General features: G+C 45.6%; 1 protein-coding gene across 2 annotated transcripts; it reads left to right on the forward strand.

The window, feature by feature from the left end:
• Positions 1-10,579: 10,579 nt before the first annotated feature.
• Positions 10,580-21,967, forward strand: LOC129709870 (fatty acid-binding protein, brain-like). 2 transcript variants are annotated; one of them, XM_055656504.1, is made up of 4 exons: positions 10,580-10,740; positions 15,603-15,775; positions 19,690-19,791; positions 21,413-21,967. In XM_055656504.1, the coding sequence occupies exons 2-4, from the start codon at positions 15,605-15,607 to the stop codon at positions 21,464-21,466; spliced, it is 327 nt and encodes a 108-aa protein (XP_055512479.1). In that variant the 5' UTR covers positions 10,580-10,740; positions 15,603-15,604; the 3' UTR covers positions 21,467-21,967. The 2 variants fall into 2 exon arrangements, with proteins under 2 accessions (XP_055512479.1, XP_055512478.1); XM_055656503.1 differs by lacking the exon at positions 10,580-10,740 and adding an exon at positions 12,792-12,861.
• Positions 21,968-22,082: the final 115 nt, after the last annotated feature.

The following is a 22,082-nucleotide window of genomic DNA, read 5'->3' on the forward strand; positions in this document are numbered from 1 at the left end:
ATTTTCAAGAGGGAAGGGACCATAGAATGCTACCAGAGTTGGCGAGTTCCTCCAGCGTTGGATCCAATTTGTGATCCCAGCTACAAATACAGATGTGTACAGCAATTCGTTCTTCCCCCGCACAATTAAAGCATGGAATAATCTCCACCCAACTATAGTTACCCAACCAGATGCAACTAAATTTAAAGTAGCTCTTTCTTCCCAATAACCCTTTCTGGCTTAAGCCCTCCCTTCCCCACCTCCAGTTTAAATTCCATTTGGAATATTTTGGAGGACCAAGAAACCAAGAACCAAGCAGTTTACTTTGTGCCCAAGATTTGAGCATCTGCAGACTCTTGTGTCTCCAATGTTTTTAATATGTACAGTATGTATGTATTGTGGGGTATACATGATGTTTTCCTCATGAGAATTCTCCTATCTCTTATATTGTCCCACTTGGTTTCAAAGACAATGTAACTATCTAAAATGTTTTAACTGTTCATGAAAGGTGTATCCTTTATTAACTGGAATGTGTTTACATGGGATAGAGATACGTTCAAAATAGCCAAACTTCCTTAATTCTAATTCCGAGAACTTGTTCTCTTCTTCTGTCGTGTGTCTTTTAGACCTGCAGCTCCGTTGAGGCGAGCCAGGCCGACGTGTCATCGTCCAGGTCAATCGGACCTCGTTCACCATTCGGTGGCCGGTGTTTGGGGCAACTGGTGACGATGTGCTCCACTGTCTGTGTTGGGTCCCCACACACTCGCAGGAGGCGCTGGCCAAGAGCCCCCACCTCTTCACCGCTACCCCATAGCGTCCGATGCCTGTCCTTAAGCGGTTGAGGGTTGTCCACTGCTTTTGGGGCAGGTCCTGGCCAGGGATGTTCATGGGGTCATAGGAGAACTAGTTGAAAGGAATGAATGGTGTTTATTTTGCATCATTGTTTCACTTCTTTCATTTTATAGATTCTGGCGCAACTCTTAAAAATTATTCAAGGGGTGTGGCTGATGCACTTCACATTCAGTGAGATATATCCCTCTAATGAAAGAATGTCATCAAACAAAGATCCTTTGCCAGAACCATGCATCCTTTGCCAGAACCAAGGAACAAAGGAACTTAAGACAGCGGTCTTTAGAAATTTCACAATGAAATTATTATTCAGGTTCATTTTGGATCAATCATGCACTTTGCCTGTGGTGCATTGTTCTAGGTTTTCTTTCAGAACAAAATTACATTTATAGTAAGACAATCTTTAAATGCCTTTGTCTGAAAAGTCCAGTTGGTTCAGCGCCTGGTGTGTCGCTAGTTGGGACATCTGTGCACCAATCTATTCCTGGTCTTCAACCTGTCTCAATTGCACATTTGTGATGAAGAATGTATTCGTGCCATTATGCTACCTACACTTTTTGTCTCCCATTTGTCACAAGGTTCATGTTCATTCATGTTTAATTTTACAAAATGCAGTTTGATCTCTTGGGGAAACTAACATTATGGATCGTTTGCACACTTGGCAGGGTGGAATTGATGGGATTGCTCATGCAGAACGTTTTTCTCCAGTGTTGCTGCTTAATATTTTCAAGATTAGGGGCTTTCAGTGGTTCAAATGTGATTAGGGGCTTTCAGTGGTTCACTCCAAAAAGAATGTGATTATGATCTGAAAGGGATGAACAATCATCTGGAAATGGGATTTTCCATTTCAGTACCTCCCCCAATCTTGCCCAGACTAGGAGTTCTGCTGCACTACGGGCAGCAATGTTTAATTATAGCATGACAGATATGTAAGGACTGTAAGAAAGAGCAAAAAAAGACTTGTGCTGACCATAAAACATCCAGTTCCACCAAACCTTTTTACATTTCCCTATTCACATTCCCATCCGATCTTTTCCCCATCAGTTAAAATTCCCTGCTACTCAAAGGGCAATTTAGAGTGACCAATCAATCCAGCAACCAGCACCTCTTTGGGAATGTGGGAGGGATCTGGGGGGAACGAACCCACGTAGTAACAGGGAAAAATTGCAAACTCCATCCAACAGCACCTGAGGTCAGGACCAAATCCAGGTCTCTGATACTCTGAGACAGTAGTAGGACCCGCTGCGCTACTAGAGCAGCTTGTTGGTTATATAACAATCTGCAATGTGCGACCGAGAATTATAATCATAGATCCGCTATAGGATCTTTGATTATAACTGTATACCCTTGTCCTCCAGCCTCATTTCACCTCAGATCGCGCTTGAATTTAGTCTCCGTATACAAGTGATTAAGTGAGATGATCTCTTGAATGAATGAATGTCACGTATACCGAGGAACAGTGAAATTCTTTGTTTTGTATGTAATACACAAGTATACAAAGAGTTGCCACGTATAGTGCACCAACAAAGTTACAAAAGATGGACCCCCGCTCCCTCTGCTGGGACTCTCTTTGTTCTCAGCGCCCAATCCAGCCAGGTCCCCCTTTGTTCTCTCTCCCCCCCCCCCCCCCCCAACCATACACACACACCAGGTCCCTCTCTAGTGAGGATAAGGAATCATGGCTTGTTTACTCCTAAAAGATGTGTAACAACTCAGGAAGTGTTTGATTACTGATCACGACGTCTGTCTTTGAAACGCTACTTTCAACATTTTTGCTGTGAGACCCATTTGACAGTGCTTTAGAATTAGCCGTTTTCCTGTGCGCCTGTCTTTTTTAAGAACTAAAGTTGTATTTTTTATGGTAGACAGTGACCACAGCTGATCTAATGTTCCTAAGTTTATCGTGTTCCAAATAGACAAAATATTGTGTATGTTTGTTTTTGGGTTTTTTTACTTAGCTTCTAATGTCATCTTATAAAGTTAAAATGTTGAATGCTTGTGATTTTATTATCCTGGTTTATAGTGTAGCTCCCTATAATGCTATAATTTCATAATTAGGAGAGGTATTTCTAAAGCAAAAAAAAGCAATAAAGTTGTTTTGCTACAGTTTGCAAAGTGAATGGGACTTATTTTTTTTTTAATTTACTTCATTCCAGAGAATGTAATTATTACACTGAATATAGACACAAAATGCTGGAGTAACTCCAGCATCTCTGGAGAGAAGGAATGGGTGACGATTCAGGTCGAGATACTTCTTCTGTTGTAGATGCTGCCTGTCCCGCTGAGTTACTCTAGCATTTTGTGTCTATCTTCGGTTGAAACCAGCATCTGCAGTTCCTCCCTACACGTCATTATTTCCCTCTTCTCCAAAGAGTCTACATAGTAATACCACGATGACAAAATCATCAGCTAATTGGGATTCCAATATAGGATAGTACTGTTCGATGTCAAAGGAAAAAAATGTCAATGTTTACCAAACACAAAAAGTCAATTATGCAAAACAGGGATCCAGATGCTTGTGATTGTATTACATATTGCATTGCATACCGATTCATTATATAGACGAGTAGAAAGATTTTAGGTGATCTGCACTATTCTAACACCTGCGTTACTAGCTGGAATTATGAGACCTGTTTAGTAACGGTTTTCAAGATTATGAATCTTTTATAAAAATTGCAATGAATTTTAGCCCTGAAATGATCACTCTGTCCTGTGTACCATAAATCTACAAATTCATGCAAAGCAATTTGTTATTTTCTCTTTCCTAATTTCTCTTAAACTGCCAGGATTTGGGATGTGACAATCGGCTGAAGGAAGTTATAGGTAAAGGATATAACAACAAGTGGGGCATCAGGATGTCTATATGATGAACAAAATTTGTCCTGAAAGTTGGTTTAGTTTAACGATACAGCACGGAAACAGGCCCAGACTCCGCGCCGGCCAGCGCATTAACACTATCCTACAGTGACAATTTACAATTTTACCAAGCCAATTAACCTACAAACCTGTAAATCTTTGAATGTGTGGGAGGAAACCGGAGCACCTAGAGCAGGGGTGGGCCATTAAGTAAGGCCTTTTCTAGTCGAATGCCCTAACTTAAGTATGAATGACTCCCCCTAGTCCCATATACCTTGAATGAATCCAAATTTTGTAGAACAAATCCTTTTATTTTAATTTTATTAATATGTTTTTGTTAGTCTTTTATTATTTTTATTTTAATCTTAAAATGAACGTATTTAAAATACCGAAGTGTAAAAGAAGAATCAATGAAATAATCCTCCCCGACTGATGTCCACAATTAAAACATTAGTGAGTCATGAGGGCAATTTTGACACCTGTTATGTTCATGATTTAGTTCTAATGTGACTCTAGAATGTATGTTAACCTCCCACAAAAAGCAGTCATAACAAAGTCATTAAAAGATTAGTTAACTTTAGAATGAACTATTTTTTATCATGTTCTTGAAGTTAGTACATAGTAGTTAGATTTTTACAAAATAATGTACATTTTGAAGTATATCTAATTGAAGTTTCTTGGATGGGGCCTTATTAGATTACAGCTAATGCGGCATTCCAACATGAAAAGGTTCCCCACCCCTGACCTAGAGAAAACCCAGGCGGTCTCAGGGAGAAGGTACAAACTCTATACAGACAGCACCCGTAGTCCGGGTTGAACCCGGGTCTCTGGCGCTGTAAGGAAGCAGCAACTCTATCACTGTGCCACTGTGCTGCTCAGGTTTTTTTCAGGTACTATTGCAGACTTTTGTGCCCTGATTGCACAAATATGTCAACTTTAGTTTTGAAAAGATGACACCATTTTCCACTTGTAGTTGGAGTCCTGCCGCTGTGTCCTCTATACCTCTGGTGCAGTCTCAGGATAATTTGAAAATGGCCCCCAATATGCCAAATGAATCAAATAGTTATTGAAGCAAAGAATATGATTGGTCACTGGGTGTATTTCATTGCCAGACTGGTCCAGTCATTATATTTGAAGTCTCGCATAAGATGATCTTGAGGTTGTTTGTGTGGAAAAACTGTTCAGTCCACATCATTTTGAGTTACTTTTTCAAGTTGCTTTAAATCAGGGATCAACTTCAAATCTAACTACCTAAATACATTGAAGGTTTCCTGTGTAGGAAGCAACTGCAGATGCTGGTTTACACTGAATATAGACACAAAATGCTGGAATTACTCAGCGAGACAGGCCTGTCCTGCTGAGTTACTCCAGCATTTTGTGTCTATTAAAGGTTTCCTTTGTTACACCCTTTTAAGGCTTCCTCACCATCCTTTTTCTCCCCAACTCTTACCCCAGCACCCCCCCCCCCCCCCCCCCCTGTGAAAATAATTATCTAATCCTTCCACGTGCTCTCAGTACTCAGGTTATTGATTTTTCTGATAATGGAGATAGATCAACCCTATCCAATGCTATAAAGGTCCATCAATTTTATATACCTCAATTAAACTTTACTTGGTCTCTTTCCAAAGAAGACAAACTATTCTATCCAATTTCCTCCTCCGAATGGCTGCAATATTGGCAACGACCCGAAAAAAATATCTTTCCCACAAAATGACAAAACTGCACGGTTTGAACATAATCTCCCTGCTTCACTGGTCTCTGCCTCAGCTAAAAAAATCCAGTATCCTGTGTCTTAACTGCCGTAACTAACTGCCCAACAATCATCACTAGTCTGTGTACATGCACTCCAAGATCCCACTGTTCACCTGCACATTTATTCCAAAATACCCTTTTCTCTGTATAGGAAGGAACTGCAGATGCTGGTTTACACCGAAGATAGACACAAAGAGCTGGAGTAACTCAGCGGGTCAGACAGCATCTCTGGAGAGAAGGAATGGGTGACGTTCCGGGTCGAGACCCTTCTTCAGACTGAGAGTCAGGGAGATATGGAAGGGTAAGGTGCAAAATGCTTACACTTCCATATCTCGAGACTCCATCTCCTGACTCTCAGTCTGAAGAAGCATCTCAACCCGAAACGTTACCCATTCCTTCTCTCCAGAGATACTGTCTGACCCGCTGAGTTACTCCAGCTCTTTGTGCCTATCTTTTTCTCTGGATTGAATTTAATTTACTACTTTTCTTCCCACTGTTGTCTCCTTGTACACTCACACTATTTTTCAATCAGCCCTTTTTGTATTATTTGCAAAATAAATTAATTACTGTGTCTCCTGAATTCAAATCATCGATGTGTACCAGAAGAACCCAGTAGACCACCATTATTCGTGACATCTTGGTACCCAAGTTTGTTTGGGATTCTTCCCAATCTATCTTTGATCCTGTGGCCTTTTAATATTTTGCAAACCATTATTTTGTGTCTTGACTATATTAGATTAACCCAATGAGATGTTATTTTAGCTAAAACTAACATTATAAATTGATAAAAGATTATTGGTATAACCTGAAAAATCTAAAACCCAACGGTTTTAGTATGCACATAAATATATTTATTTATTGCTCATATTCTATGTCGCTCTTCTAGGGAGATGCTAACTGCATTTCGTTGTCTCTGTACTGTACACTGCACAATGACAATAAAGTCTGAATCTAATCTAAGAATCTAAGTTTGATTCTGGCAAAATTGTGGATAACAATTTAAGTGGTAGTAAAGGTGAGGAACAGAAATAGAGCATGATGGAAACGGAGTGCTGGCGATTATTAGGAGATATACGACTTAAAGGAGAAATCTGTGCACAGCAGGACAGCAACTGCAGTTTACTGTAGTCTGAGTGTTTAGCTAGCCAGCTGGAGCTGGTGTCTAGGGATCAGAACTAATGATATGACTGGGAAATTATAGCCTTTCCAATGATGCCAGTGGCAGTAAGGAGTCAAAGGAGGTCAAGATGAGATAACTTTGGTTCTTACAGAAACAAAACTCAAAAATGCGTATGATCTCACCAAGACAGCATATTGCTGCTACTCTGAGTGAGATCATCTGTGGTTTGGGATATTGTTTCCATTTATAATTAAAAAGTCATCTCGTGTCAGACCGTGGCTTGATTTCCACTTGACGTGTTTGGAGGGAAAGGAATGGGATATTGTAGAAGTACAAATGTCATCCCACTAGTTTCGCCATCCGTATCTCTTCGTTTTCGCCACAATGGCGCAGCGGTAGAGTTGCTGCCTTACAACGCCAGAGATCCAGGTTCCATCCCGGCTGCGGATGCTGTCTGTTCTCCCAATGACCTGCGTGGGTTGTCCTGGGGTCTCCAGTTTCCTCCAACATTCCAAAGATGTACAGGTTTCTAGGTTAATTGCCTTTGGTAAAATTGTAAATTGTCCGTAGTGTGTGTAGGATAGCATTAGTGTGCGGGGATCACTGGTCGATGCAGACTCGGTGGGCTGAAGGGCCTGTTTCTACGCTGTATCTCTCCTCCTCCACAGGCAACAAGAGTTACTCCAGCTTCTTCAGTGTAAGCCAGCATCGAGCGAGGCGAGAAAAACATTTTTCACACAGAGAGTGGTGAATCTCTGGAATTCTCTGCCACAGAAGGTAGTTGAGGCCAGTTCATTGGCTATATTTAAGAGGGAGTTAGAAGTGGCCCTTGTGGCTAAAGGGATCAGGGGGTATGGAGAGAAGGCAGGTACAGGATACTGAGTTGGATGATCAGCCATGATCATATTGAATGGCGGTGCAGGCTCGAAGGGCCAAATGGCCTACTCCTGCACCTATTTTCTATGTTTCTATCTGCAGTTCCTTGCTAAACCTTTTACCCTCATTGCTTATCAAAAACCCCTCGCTTAAAAATATACAAGGATTGATTCCACTGTTCCAAAGATTCGCCACTCCCACAATACAATAGCTGTCCCATAAATGTACAATTTTCTTTATTTTCTTCAGTCACGCTGTTTTAGTGGGAAATCAATCAAAATTAACCATTTGGAATTAAATGAAATAAAATTATTTTCTTTCAATTTCTGCCTTGTTATCTTTCATTTTATCCCACTGATAGACAATGGAATGAGTACCAGATCAGAAGATAAACTCTCTGCCATAAAATTAATTATTTATATTTTTGAACTCTCTAAACTTGTGATGAGATGGAAAATTGATCGCAAGTTGAACAAAGGGATGGGGTTGTAAAAAGGGACAGATCAAAGGTTCCAAAGGTCATTTATTGTCACGTGTACCAATTAAGGTTCAGTGATATGCAAATTACCATACAGCCATACGAAAAAAAAAGCAACAAGACACACAAATACATAAAAGTTAACATAAACATCCACCACAGCTGATTCCCCACATTCCTCACTGTGATGGAAGGCAAAAAAGTCCAATCTTCTTCCTCGTTATTCTCCCGCGGTCAGGGCAGTCGAACCATCCGTCGGGGCCATCAAAGCTTCCGCAGCCGGTGGTTGAAGCCTCCTCGTCGGGGCCATCGAAACTCCCACGTCGGGGCAGTCGAAACTCCTGTCAACGGTGGGGGGGGGGGTTGGTCTACAGGGGGTATGTCAAAGAAGGTGGGGGGAATGGGTCTCACTTCCACAATGGTGGGGGGGAGTGGGTCCACACTTGGATGGGGGGTGGGAATCGGGTTGACTAGAGGTGGGAAATAGGTGCACGGGGAGGGGAGGTGGTGGGCGAATGAGTCGACAAGGGATGGGGAAATACGTGCATGGGAGTGTGTGTGCAGGGTGGCGGGGGTGTGGGACCACAGGGGTGTGGGAATGTCCATGCATGGGGTGGGGAAGTGGGACAACAGGGGGCGGGGGTAGTAGGACAACAGGGGATGGGGGAAGTGGGACCATGGTTTGGTGTAAAGACACTAGCTGATCAAGTCACTAATTGTCTTACTTTCTGTAGTATTCTTTCCCATTGATAATTTAATCTGTTGTACTCTTTTTTTGAGGCGGAAAGTACGCTGTCTTTCCTTCTTCAGAGCTCTGCTGTCATTTACATTTGGTGTGAATCGAAGATCAGGTGTTTCAGCAGTTGTAGAGACACTGCTGGGTTTTTTCTGATGAATTTTGTCTGCAGCTGAGCAGTAAGAATGTTCGTCCTGTATGTTGTGTGACACTGCCAAGACACAAAAAAAAATGAGAAAGGGGAAAAGAAATGGCAAGCACACTAATGAAAAAGATTAAGCATATACAGGTAAATAAATCAGCATCTACTACTAATTATAATTTAAAATTATAGATATGATGCACCAATTTCAATCTCCCAGAAGAAAATCATGATCTTGATTTTTTGAAGATTTAAAAAAAATTAAATCAATTTAAATGTTGTATGAATTATGCTTGCGAAGCTTTAAATGGATGTTCTTACTTGAATTAAATACTAGTATGCATTCCATCAGCCCACACTGTGTAGTCTTATGTGTGATTATAGTTTTGTGAACATTTCACAAATTAAAATAAAAGTACGATACATGCCATTACATATTGACCATTAGCAATTATATCAGTTTGGATACAATTTTTTCATATTTAACCAAAGTGAGAGATTATATTTTATTTAAAAAAGGAAAAAAATACTTGCCTCTTTGCTGTTTTAAAGGCGTTGGTGAGGATGGGAGGTTCTCATTCTTCCTCTTGAGTAACCTGCGTTGGGAAGACAGCCGTTTTGGTGGGTTAGGAATGTCAAAGAGCGTTGGAACTGCATTCCAATTTAGCCTGTTCTTGGCCTGCTTGTTGGAAAACTGGCCAAGTTCAAAGTGTAAAGAACAAAGACAACAGTTGGCTGACAAGTACTCCGGAGTTCGGTGCAGGAGATCTTGTCGACGAGTATTCTGGACCCACTGTTGACATCTGAAATTACAGAAAATATCATTTAGGATTAACTAATAAGAAAAGAAATGATTATTGCCTGCAGAATGGATGGTGTATCACTTAAGTGCAATTGTTTACAGTCGTGTGGAGAGACCTGTATATTGAAGATGCATTTTGCCTCTAATATGTCAATTTACCTGAAATGTAGAAGAGCTTATTAAAATCTTCTTACAAAGACCATTAAGTATTTTCTTTCTATCCTCTTTTGGACCTGCGGCATAGCAGGGCTGCCAACTCTCACGCAGAGGAAAGGGAGGGAGAGAGAGGGATGGGAGGGAGAGAGAGAGAGGGAGAGAGAAGGGGAAAGGGAGAGAAGGGGAAGAGGGCAAAGAGGGAGATGGGGAGAGAGGGAGAAGGGGAGAGAGTGAGAAGGGGAAAGAGAGAGAAGGGGAGAGTGAGAAAGGGAAGGGGAGAGGAGAGGGAGAAGGGGAAAGGGTTTGGATGAGGGGGAAAGAGAGGGAGAAGAGGGGAAAGAGAGAGGGAGAAGGGGAAGTCCTGAGCAGCGTGAGAAGGGGATAGGGAGAAGAGGAGGAGGAGGGAGAAGGGGAGAGAGGAGAGAAGGGGGAAGAGGGAGGGGAGAGAGGGAGAAGGGAAAGAGAGAGAGAAGGGGAAAGAGAGAAGGGGGAATGAGAGAGTACTCCGGAGAGAGGGAGAGAGAAGGAGATCTTGGAAAGAGGGAGAGAGAAGGGGAAAGAGGAGAGAGAGAAGGGGAAAGAGGAGAAAAGGGGGAGAGGGAAGAAGGGGAGAGGGAGAAGAGAGAGTGGAACGATAGCAAATTATAACGCGCAGCCATCCCATTCCGACCAAAGATTATAGAGCAGTATCTTTCATTCCGACCGCCGTCGCCTCCCCCCTCCCCCCACACTACCATTGCACCCAAAGATTATAGAGCAGAGTTGTATAATCTTTGATTGCACCCTTCTTCACGGCGGGCTTGTGATCTTTGCTTGTGATGTCCCGATAACGGTTTTTTCGAGCCACCGCGTTCCCAGACTGAGCTCGAAAAACCTCCTCGTGTTCACTGGACCTCATGTGTCCCGCGGGCCACTTATTAATCGGAGACCCCAGCCTTACAAGAACAAACCCCAAAACGTACCGAAGTGTTAAAATTATTGTCTATTATTGGAGGTAAGTAAAGATCTATTAAAAATAATTCTAATCACTTTCTAATGTAACGAAAAAACCTAGTTTCCCCAATCATGGCCGTTGATGGGAGAACAGAAAATAACATTTTCAGGACAGAATAATATCGACGGAAAATAATAATATTTTCTCACCTTTCTTTTTTATCGGGGAACCTAAAGAATGACAGGTCGGGCCGTCTACATTGACGATTAGAGCAATTGATGGCAGAGCAGTGAGATGATGATTTAGATGTAGACGCCATGTCGGTAGTCGAGGCAGCCCGGTACAATGGTGGCGACAATGTCATACTTCGCTTTTTTCACAGAGTGGCGCATCTTGCTCTGTATCATCTGTGGTTGGGTGGGAGAAGTGTCCATACAGGGGGTGGGGAAGTGTCCATACAGGGGTGGGGAAGTGTCCATACAGGGGTGGGGAAGTGTCTATACAGGGGGTGGGAGAAGTGTCCATACAGGGGGTGGGGAAGTGTCTATACAGGGGGTGATAGAAGTGCCCATACAGGGGGTGGGGAAGAGTGCCCATACAGGGGGTGGGGAAGTGTCTATACAGGGGGTGGGGAAGTGTCCATACAGTGGGTGGGGAAGTGTCCATACAGGGGGTGGGGAAGTGTGTCTATACAGGGGGGGGGGAAGTGTCCATACAGTGGGTGGGGAAGTGTCCATACAGGGGGTGGGGAAGTGTCTATACAGGGGGTGATAGAAGTGCCCATACAGGGGGGTGGGGGGGAAGTGCCCATACAGGGGGTGGGGAAGTGTCTATACAGGGGGTGGGGAAGTGTCCATACAGTGGGTGGGGGTGTGTCCATACAGGGGGTGGGGAAGTGTCCATACAGGGGGGGGGGGAAGTGTCCATACAGGGGGAACAAAGTGTCCATACAGGGGGTGGGGAAGTGTCCATACAGGGGGTGGGGAAGTGTCCATACAGGGGGTGGGGAAGTGTCTCCATACAGGGGTGGGGGGAAGTGTCTATACAGGGGTGGGGAAGTGTCCATACAGGGGGTGGGGAAGTGTCCATACAGGGGGTGGGGAAGTGTCCATACAGGGGGTGGGGAAGTGTCCATACAGGGGGTGGGGAAGTGTCCATACAGGGGGTGGGAGACAACAGGGGGTGGGGAAGTGTCCATACAGTGGGTGGGGAAGTGTCCATACAGGGGGTGGGGAAGTGTCCATACAGGGGGTGGGGAAGTGTCCATACAGGGGGTGGGGAAGTATCCATACAGTGGGTGGGGAAGTGTCTATACAGGGGGTGGGGAAGTGTCTATACAGGGGTGGGGAAGTGTCCATACAGGGGGTGGGGAAGTGTCTATACAGGGGGTGATAGAAGTGCCCATACAGGGGGTGGGGAAGTGTCCATACAGGGGGGTGGGGGAAACAGGGGGTGGGAGAAGTGTCCATACAGGGGGTGGGGAAGTGTCCATACAGGGGGTGGGGAAGTGTCCATACAGGGGGTGGGGAAGTGTCCATACAGGGGGTGGGAGAAGTGTCCATACAGGGGGTGGGGAAGTGTCCATACAGGGGGTGGGGAAGTGTCCATACAGGGGGTGGGGAAGTGTCTATACAGGGGGTGGGGAGTGTCCATACAGGGGGTGGGGGAAGTGTCTAGGGAGGGGATGGGGAAGTGTCCATACAGGGGGGGGGAAGTGGGACACAGGGGGGGGGGAAGTGTCCATACAGGGGGTGGGGAAGTGTCCATACAGGGGGTGGGGAAGTGTCCATACAGGGGGTGGGGAAGTGTCCATACAGGGGGTGGGGAAAGTGTCCATACAGGGGGTGGGGAAGTGTCCATACAGGGGGTGGGGAAGTGTCCATACAGGGGGTGGGGAAGTGTCTATACAGGGGGTGGGGAAGTGTCCATACAGTGGGTGGGGAAGTGTCCATACAGGGGGTGAGGGTGTGGGACAACAGGGGGGGTGGGAGAAGTGGGTCCACACTTTTGTGGGGATGGGGGGTGGCCCCGGGGGAATGGGTGAACGGGGTGAGGGAGGGGTGTAGAGCTGCCCTGTCCGAGGGGACCGTGTTGTACCCGGGGCGGGGAGGATGGAGGTGTTCGTGGGCACCTGGCGCCTGGTGGACATCGACAACTACGACAACTACATGAAGGAGATCGGTGAGACCCCCACCCCGCCCCGCCCTACACAGCACCGGGGCCTCGACCCACGACCCCAGATACACCCGACCCCCACACCACAGTACCCGGGCCCCAGGCCCACATAGTACCCGGGCCCCAGGCCCACACAGTACCCGGGCCCCAGGCCCACAGTATCCAGTACCCGGGCCCCGGGCCCACAGGCCCACAGTACCCGGGCCCCAGGCCCACAGTATCCAGTACCCGGGCCCCAGGCCCACAGTACCCGGGCCCCAGGCCCACACAGTACCCGGGCCCCAGGCCCACAGTATCCAGTACCCGGGCCCCAGGCCCACACAGTACCCGGGCCCCAGGCCCACAGTACCCCGGCCCCATCCAGTACCCGGGCCCCAGGCCCTCAGTATCCAGTACCCGGGCCCCGGGCCCACACATTACCCGGGCCCCAGGCCCACACCTCCACAGTACCCAGGCCCCGGGCCCACAGTATCCAGTACCCGGGCCCCAGGCCCACACAGTACCCAGGCCCCGGGCCCGCGGGTCGCGGTGATGTCCGACCTGAGGAGACACTCGACGCCCGAGTAACTCGACGTTACCTCAGGGAGCCGCGTGTCCGCCCACAGGTGATGGAACTGCAGGTGCAGATGGACACAGGCCGGGTGCCGGAGTAACTCAGCGGGCCGGGCCAGGCCGGGCAGCGTCTGTGGAGGTGAAGGGACGGGTGAGACCCATCCGCCCGTCGACAAAGGTTCTCGACCCGAATCGTCACCCGCCCCGCTGAGTTGCCCCCGGCATCTTGTGTCTCTCTTTTGTCAAAGCAGCACCCGTCGTTTATTTGTGTCCACGGTGTGTGGGGGTTTACCTGAGGCGGGAGGGAGAGCGGCCTCCTCCTTCTCCTGGGCCCCGGGCCCTCGGCCTAGGCCTGGCCGTCCGTCGTCGACAACCGCCGCTGGAGGGAGGGCGGGCCGGCGCCGGGCACCACGTTGGAGGGAGGAGGTTTGCAGGGGGGAGGTGTAGGGGAGGGAGAGAGAGTGGAGGGAGAGATAGGGAAGGAGGAGGGGAGGGGGAGATAGGGAAGAGGAGGAGGGAGAGATAGGGAGGAGGGGAGATAGAGATAGGGAAGAGGAGGATGGGAGGGAGATGTTTCACAATCCTATTGTTACAGGAGAGATAGGGGAGAGGAGGAGGGGAGGGAGAAATAGGGAAGAGGAGGGGAGAGAGAGATAGGGAAGACGAGGGGAGAGAGAGATAGGGAAGAGGAGGAGGGGAGGGAGAGGGAAGAGGGGAGAGAGATAGGGAAGAGGGAGAGAGGGGAGAGAGAGAGGGAAGAGGGAGGGGAGGGGGAGGAGGAGAGGGGGAGGGGAGGCAGAGATAGGGGAGAGGAGGAGGAGAGGCAGAGATAGGGAAGAGGAGGAGGAGAGGTAGAGAGGGGAGAGGAGGGAGAGGGGGAGGGAGGAGGAGGGGAGGGGGGGATGGGGGAGAAGGAGGGAATGTGGAGGAGGGAGGGGGGCCTTGGGAGGGAGATGAAGGTAGGAGGAGGTGGTGGTTTGAGAAGGGAAGGGGAGATGAAAGGAAGGCGAGGGGCGGGAGAGGTAGGTGGAGATGTGGGGAGATGGAGGAGGAATGGAGAGGGAAGAAAAGAGGAGGCCTGGAGAGGGAGAAGAAGGCGGGGGAGATTGAGGAGATGGGGGGGAGGGAAGGGAGGTGGTGGGGGGGAAGTTGAAGGAGGGGAGGTGGAGGGAAGGTGGTCGGTGGAAGGAGATGAGGTGGGGTGAGGGGGAGGTATGGAGAGGTGAAAGGAGCGGGGAGGAGGGCAGGGAGGTGGGGTGAGGGGTACGATAGGGGTGGGAGGTGGGGGGAAGAAGGAGGAATTGGGGAGAGGTGTGCTCGACCATGAATCTCAATGACCATTATCAATGGCAGCGTTAATGCTTTCACCCATCATCTCAATGGCATCTCCACCTGCTGTAACTTCACAACTCTTCAATCCGCTTGTGTCCTCACCTCCTGTGTTTCCACCTCCGGTCTTTGTCCTACCATGCACGATCAGTTTTAAGATTGTGCAGTAGTTTAGGCAGCGCAAACATACACTCAACTTCTTGTGTTGCCAATTCTGACCCCCCCACCCTAGCCACACACTCAACTCACACTTCGGACCAAAGATCATAGCTTCGAATCCTGAGTCCAGCTACAAACGTACCCAAGCCCTGACTGCAAATCAGCCTATGTTCCTGACTTCCGGTGTGCCCCCAGTGTTCCTAACCTTGGATACCGATTATTAATATTTTCCATTGCTAGCCAGCACAACACATCAAATGCAATCCATCTCATAGCAGCCATGCTTCACTGGAAACACAGAAGGGGAATCTGGACCAACGCACTGTACTTATCAATGTTCGCAGAAATAAACAGCCAACAAATCACCTGCCTGGAGATGGTAATTCAGTGGAAAATGAAGTCTTAGTGTATGTGTAATAATTCTATAGGACTCATCATTTGAATATATAATTCAGAACTGCCCGATTTTGGGGGCTTAGGGCTTTGAAGTGATCTTAAAGCTTGAGTAATTAACAATTTTACATTACATATACAAGTGCATGATTATTCTTCTAGTAGGATTGATTGATTTTTCTTTATTTAAAGGATGCATTCTGATGTTTATTATTTGCAGAGCAGGATCCTCTGTATTTTGTAATGTTATAGTTATGGTTTGCACTAAGTGCATCATTTGTTATAGTTAAGAGCGTTTCTTCTTCCTAACTCAGGAATGAACTTTATAACTAGACAGTTGGGCAACGTCAATAAACCCACCACAGTCATCAAGGTGGATGGGGACCAGGTCACTGTGCAAAGCTTTAGCACCTACAGGAACTCAGAAATTACGTTCACCCTTGACAAACCATTCGACGAGCGTACCCTTGATAATAGAACTTGCAAGGTAAGGGCATTAGAAAGCTACAATACCAATTCCCTGATCGGTCACCTTGTGCCATATAACAAAATATCAAAAAGTCAAAGTTATATATTTCTGATCACTATTCATGGACTGCAAAATTCCTCTTTAAGCCTTCATTTTATGGTGCAACCAGCAACATTTTAATTGAGAAACGTGTAATTATAATGGATTTGATCCTATAAGATGTATTAAGGGACTTAAATATGTTCTAGTAACTATTCATAGAGGTTTTCAGCATGGAAACTGGCCCTTCAGCCTTACACGCCCATCCTTGCAACATGCCCTCTGGTTCTTGGTTCACCAATCCTGGATAATAGACTCTGCATTCACCCTATCCACTTCATGATTTAATACACCATGATAAGATCACCTTCTTTTCGTGTCCATCTTGTTACAAATGTTGGCCTTGCTGTCATCGTCCGTCCTGAAAAGGACGCAAGCTTCCGGCGACAATCAGTGGGAGCCATCACTTGTCGTAATAGATGATGGTGGTAGCAGAATTAGCTCGGGATACTTCCTGTCTCCAGCCCCGCGACATGGATGCTTCTGCTGACATGGATGGGGGCCATAAGATCACCTGACCTCCTATGAATAAAGTCCCTAGCTTGCTCAATCTCTCCCTATAGCTCAGGTCCTTGAGTCCTGGCAACATCCTTGTAAATATTCTCTGCACTCTTTCCAGCTTAAAGACATCCTTAACGCAAGGTGACCGAAAATGAAGACGATATTCCAAATGTGGCCTCACCAACATCTTGCACAACTGTAACATGACAATCCAACTTCCATTCTCAATATGTGTGCGAAAGATCTGCAGATGCTGGATAAAATCGAAGGTAGACACAAAATGCTGGAGTAACTCAGTGGGTGAGGCAGCATCTATGGAGAGAAGGAATGGGTGACGTCAACCAAATGTGAGATGCTGCCTCACCCGCTGAGTTACTCCAGCATTGTGTGTCTACCTTCTATACGTAATACCTTCCCGTACCCTGACTGATCACCGGCAATGTACCAAATGTGCCTGTACGTCTTTGGGGTGTGAGACGAAACCTTAGCACCGGAGAAAACCCAAATGCTCACGGGGAGAACATACAAATTCCGTACAGGCCACCCATAGTCAGAATCTAATCCCGGTCTCCAGCGCTGTAAGGCAGCAACTCTACCACTGCAACGCCCTGCCGCCCCTAGACCACAGCAACCATAAACTTATGTGTTACAAGAGCAAAGGGATTCAAATACCATGACAAGATTTTCCATCTACATTTTGGCTACAAAGTTATTCCTGAATTACAACAAAATAATCTATATAAAGATTACACATTTTAAAATCATGTATACTTCGAGGAACATATTTATGTGGAGTCAAAACACTTAAACTGTGAATCAATGTATCCACTTCACTGTTATTCTGTCCATTTCATTGTTTGGTTTCATGTGTGTGATGAAAATTACCACTTCACACCTACTTACAGCCTGACTCCAGTCTGCAAAGACTGGACCTTCCCCACCCACTCCTCCCCAATCACCACTTCACATCCACTTACGGCCTGACTCCAGTCAGCAACGACTGGGCCCTCGTCCACTACCCACCCCCTCCTTGCTGCGCAACATCAGTCTGGCCACTTCTCCATCACTAACAATTACAATTGAGGAGGTGGAAAAGCTATTCAGGAGACAGAAACGGCGGAAATCTCCAGGACCAGAAATCTCTCCCTCTACCCTCAAGCTTTGTGCCGAACAACTGGCACCAGTCTACACAGACATTTTCAATCGGTCCCTGCAAACCTGCACTGTCCCTGCATGCTTCAAAGTCTCCACTATTGTTCCCATATCCAAAAAGCAAAGGATTACTGGTCTCAATGATAACAGACCTGTCGCACTGACCCCTGCAGTTTGCATACCAGGCCAATAGATCAGTGGATGACGCAGTCTGCACTTCATCCTCCAGCACCTCGACTGCCAGGGGACCTATGCAAGGCTTTTGTTTGTGGATTTTAGCTCTGCATTCAATGCCATTGTGCCAGAGCTACTGCACTCCAAACTCTGCCAGTTGACTGTGCCTGAACCCCTCTGTCAATGGATCACCAACTTCCTGACAGACAGGAAGCAGCATGTGAGGCTGGGAAAGCACATCTTGGACTCGCAGACCCTCAGCATAGGAACATCGCAAGGCTGCATACTCTTCCCTCTCCTTGACTCTCTACACCAACGACTGCACCTCCACAGACTCCTCTGTCAAGCTTTCAAATTTGCGGACGACACAACCCTAATTGGACTATTCCAGGATGGGGAGGAATCTGCCTACAGATAGGAAGTGACACATCTGCCGTCCTGGTGCCATCGCAACAACCTGGAGCTCATTGCTCTTAAGACGGTGGAATTGATTGTAGACTTTAGGAGAGCTCCCCCTCCCCCAACTCACCTTCAACAACACCACAGTCACATCTGTGGAGCCATTTAAGTTCCTTGGAACCATCATCTCCAGGGACCTTAAATGGGAGGCTAACCGACTCCACAGTCAAAAAGGCCCAAAAGAGCATGTACTTCCTGCGGCAGCTGAGAAAACACAATCTACCACAGGCATTGATGGTCCAATTCTATACAGCCATCGTAGAGTCTGTCCTCACCTTCTCCATCATGGTCTGGTTTGGCTCAGCCATCAAGCATGACATCTGGAGATTACAGTACATTGTTCGATCAGCTGAGAAGGTTGTTGGCTGCAACCTCTGCCCATCAACGAACTGTACACTGCAAGGGCCAGGGAGCGAGCAGGTAAGATCATCTCTGACCCCTCTCTTTGAAGCATTTCCCTCTGGAAGGCAACTCTGAACTGTCAAAGGTGCCACGGCCAGACATAAAAACAGCTTTTTTTTCCACAAGCAGTAGCTCTACTCAAGAGCCAAAAGTCTGTAGCCTCCTTTTGCTCTGGTATTTTATTTCATTCACGTTTTAATTTTAATTGTCTACTGTATATCGTGTATTTACTTGCGAGCAAAGCACCAAGGCAAATTCCTTGCATGTATACATACTTGGCTAATAACATTTATTCAATTCAATTCAAACTGAGGAGATTTTCATGAAGGAACTGAAACAACAGGTAAATTATACATTTGAAATTCAGCTATCTCCTAATACCTTATGCTACTGAGGGGTGCACAGTGTCTTATGAGCACTTTTATGTTAGATGCCTGGGTGAATCTAAGTCCCACTGCAAAGTCTAATCGGTTGACTTGAAATTAGTCTTCAATGTAGCCAGGAAATGAACATTTGACTTTGAAAACCATTCCTGTTAATGTATTCAATACAAAATAAACTAATTTGTTTTGCAGCTGTTTCATTTTAAGATGGCTTTGCAGTCCAGTTGCAGTTTTAAAATGCCCTTGCAAAAAGGAATGCTGCATATTTTAATACTGTACTGGTGCAGTACAATAATGCACCGTGATTGCCTTTTAAAATTGGCAGTAAAATATTGACTCTGATCATAGACCAGACATAATCTGCGTGTGTGACGGCTCAGTTTTACCAGTGCACTCACGTTCTGCCACATTGTTTGAATATATAGGATTGTTATGAAATGGCAGCAATATTAAGAACAGATACTCAAATACACATGCCATCTTGACTCGCCTTCTGCTGAGAATAATGCTTTCCAATTAAATTTAAATACGTTTTAAAAAGCTGCACAATGAAGATAATCTGAAAAATAATGAGCATTGACTCTCAGTCCTGTATAATGGGTGTAACATCCTAACACAATTATGTATCTCCACATTATTTAATGTCCAAAACTGAAGTCCGAAATATTGGGTAAGAGGTGAGGGGAACCTTTGCGGAGAGTGGAGTGTCTAACCTCATGTGTTACCTGCAGTCGAGTAATATGCTGGCTGTTGTTATTCCAGACAATTGTACGATTTGAAGGTGAAAAATTGATTCAGACTCAAAAATGGGATGAAAACCAAACAACGCTAGTCCGGGAAATCCGAGACGGAAAATTAATATTGGTATGTTGAAGAGAGCGAGATTTTTTTTATTTTCTTAATAGCTCACATTTCTAAAAGGTTAAGTCATTGTATTTATTCACTGATGTCATAAATAAACGTACACCCCTTGGGAATGATTGTATCAAACAAGTTGATATCTAGGTGAAGCTTTTCCAATCTTGTCCCACTAATCTGTTTCAGTTCAAGGTACAAGTTTGATGAGAACCTCCTGCTTTTTGTGAACTTCTCTGCTTATCGAACTAACTAAGAAATCAGAGTAAGATCAATATGGACCATTTACAGAATAAAGCTCCCCTTAATCCCAATATTCCCCAGGTACTAATTTTTAGATCTTGATGCATTGGTATCAAAGTATTCAATTTCCCACGTTTGCCACTTGGATAGTCAACTCGCAGCCCATTCAGCCAGTTTTGTCTTGTTAGCCCATATACTCCCAAGGACCGTATTGATCATTTTATACATGTCCTTATGACAAGCTGCAGATGGACAAACTCTACAATCCCAATGTCTAAGAAGGAATTGAAGATGGTGGTTTACATATCTCAGCGTGACAGGCAACATCTCTCTCTCTAACTTCAAGTAACTCTTGCTTTCCCTCTCTCTGTCCCTCCGCCACCGTTCTCCGACTAGTTTCACTGTCCTGATTAATTTTTCTGATTGTTTGCCTTCTGGTCACCTTCCCCTCAGCTAACAATGAAACATTCTACATTTCCTTTTCATCGTCCACTTTGATCTATCGTTTTTCACACCGTACCCATCCCTATCTCTAGACTCCGTCTCCCCTGACACTGTACGAAGAAGGGTCTCGCCCTGAAATGTCACACATTTCTTTCCAGCGATGCTGCCTGTCCCGCTTGGCTACTCCAGCATTTTGTGTCTATTGTGGCGCCACCTGGTGGTCAAGCCACTTACTGATCGAACCTTCGGCGCAAGAACTGGTGACAGGGAGGTGACAGTTGCAGATGAGAAGCTCAGGTTGAGCCCACGAGTCAGACGTGTGGTGCTCCTCTCAATGGCAGCAAGCTCCTAACTGTTCTCCTAAGCACTCGTTCGTTCATAGATACATAGAAAATCGGTGCAGGAGTAGGCCATTCGGCCCTTCGAGCCTGCACCGCCATTCAATATGATCATGGCTGATCATCCAACTCAGTATCCCATACCTGCCTTCTCTCCATACCTCCTGATCCCTTTAGCCACAAGGGCCACATCTAACTTCCTCTTAAATATAGCCAATGAACTGGCCTCAACTACCCTCTGTGGTAGAGAGTTCCAGAGATTCACCACTCTCTGTGTGAACAAGGTTCTCCTCATCTCGGTCTTAAAGGATTTCCCCTTTATCCTTAAACTGTGACCCCTTGTTCTGGACTTCCCCAACATCGGGAACAATCTTCCTGCATCTAGCCTGTCCAACCCCTTAAGATTTTGTAAGTTTCTATAAGATCCCCCCTCAATCTCCTAAATTCAGCATTAAGAACTTTATTTTAAACTGAAGAACTTGATTCGATAATAGCTCAACAATGTAAGGAGCCGATTAAAATGTAGCTTTATAACTTCACATTTGAAGTTAGTGTGTACATTTTTGTTAATCAATGGATTATTTGTTTTTGTTTCCTTTCTCTAGACACTTACCTTTAATGATGTTGTCAGTGTTCACACATACGAAAGGGAGGAATAAGGATGCTACTTTTTATTATTTGCTGTAATTCATGTTATGGTTTCACAGAGGGAAATATGCTGTGTTATTGTACCTTTCATATGTAATTCTCTGACAAACCTTAAAATGTATTAAATATATCACATATTTGGGAACAATGGTGGGATTTTGGAATGTTCAACTAAAATAATTTATTTGCCTTCCAACCAAATTAAAAAAAACAATGTTTCCAAATTGAAGGCTTCATTTAGTTATTAAATAACCCACATTAAGAACTTCATTTTAAACTGAAGAACTTGATTCGATAATAGCTCAACAATGTTTTATTTAATATTGTAATTCAATGAGTAATTGAGACAGATCACAGAATTGGTTTCATTAAATGATTTAATTGCAGTTATATGCAACATGGGCAGTACAGTACACAACAGGTAGAGTTGCTGCCTCACAGCATCAAGAGGCCTGGGTTCGATCCTGACCTTGGGTGTTGTCTGGAGTTTGCATGTTCTCTGTTTCTTCCGGGAGCTCCAGTTTCCTCCCACATCTGGGTTTGTAGGTTAATCGGCCTCTATAAATTGCCCCTAGTGGGTGCAGAATTAATGTGTGAACAGGTCGGTGTGGACTCGGTGGGCCAAGG

Source organism: Leucoraja erinacea, chromosome 26 (assembly GCF_028641065.1).
Source record: "Leucoraja erinacea ecotype New England chromosome 26, Leri_hhj_1, whole genome shotgun sequence".
NCBI lineage: Eukaryota > Metazoa > Chordata > Chondrichthyes > Rajiformes > Rajidae > Leucoraja > Leucoraja erinaceus.

Bases quoted from the DNA above. Each gene is read 5' to 3' on its own strand.
- LOC129709870 (XM_055656503.1), top strand. From the start codon at position 12,792: ATGGAGGTGTTCGTGGGCACCTGGCGCCTGGTGGACATCGACAACTAC. The intron at 12,862-15,602 runs GTGAGACCCCCA...TTCCTAACTCAG, and splicing joins CAACTACATGAAGGAGATCG to GAATGAACTTTATAACTAGA. The intron at 15,776-19,689 runs GTAAGGGCATTA...TTGTTATTCCAG, and splicing joins TTGATAATAGAACTTGCAAG to ACAATTGTACGATTTGAAGG.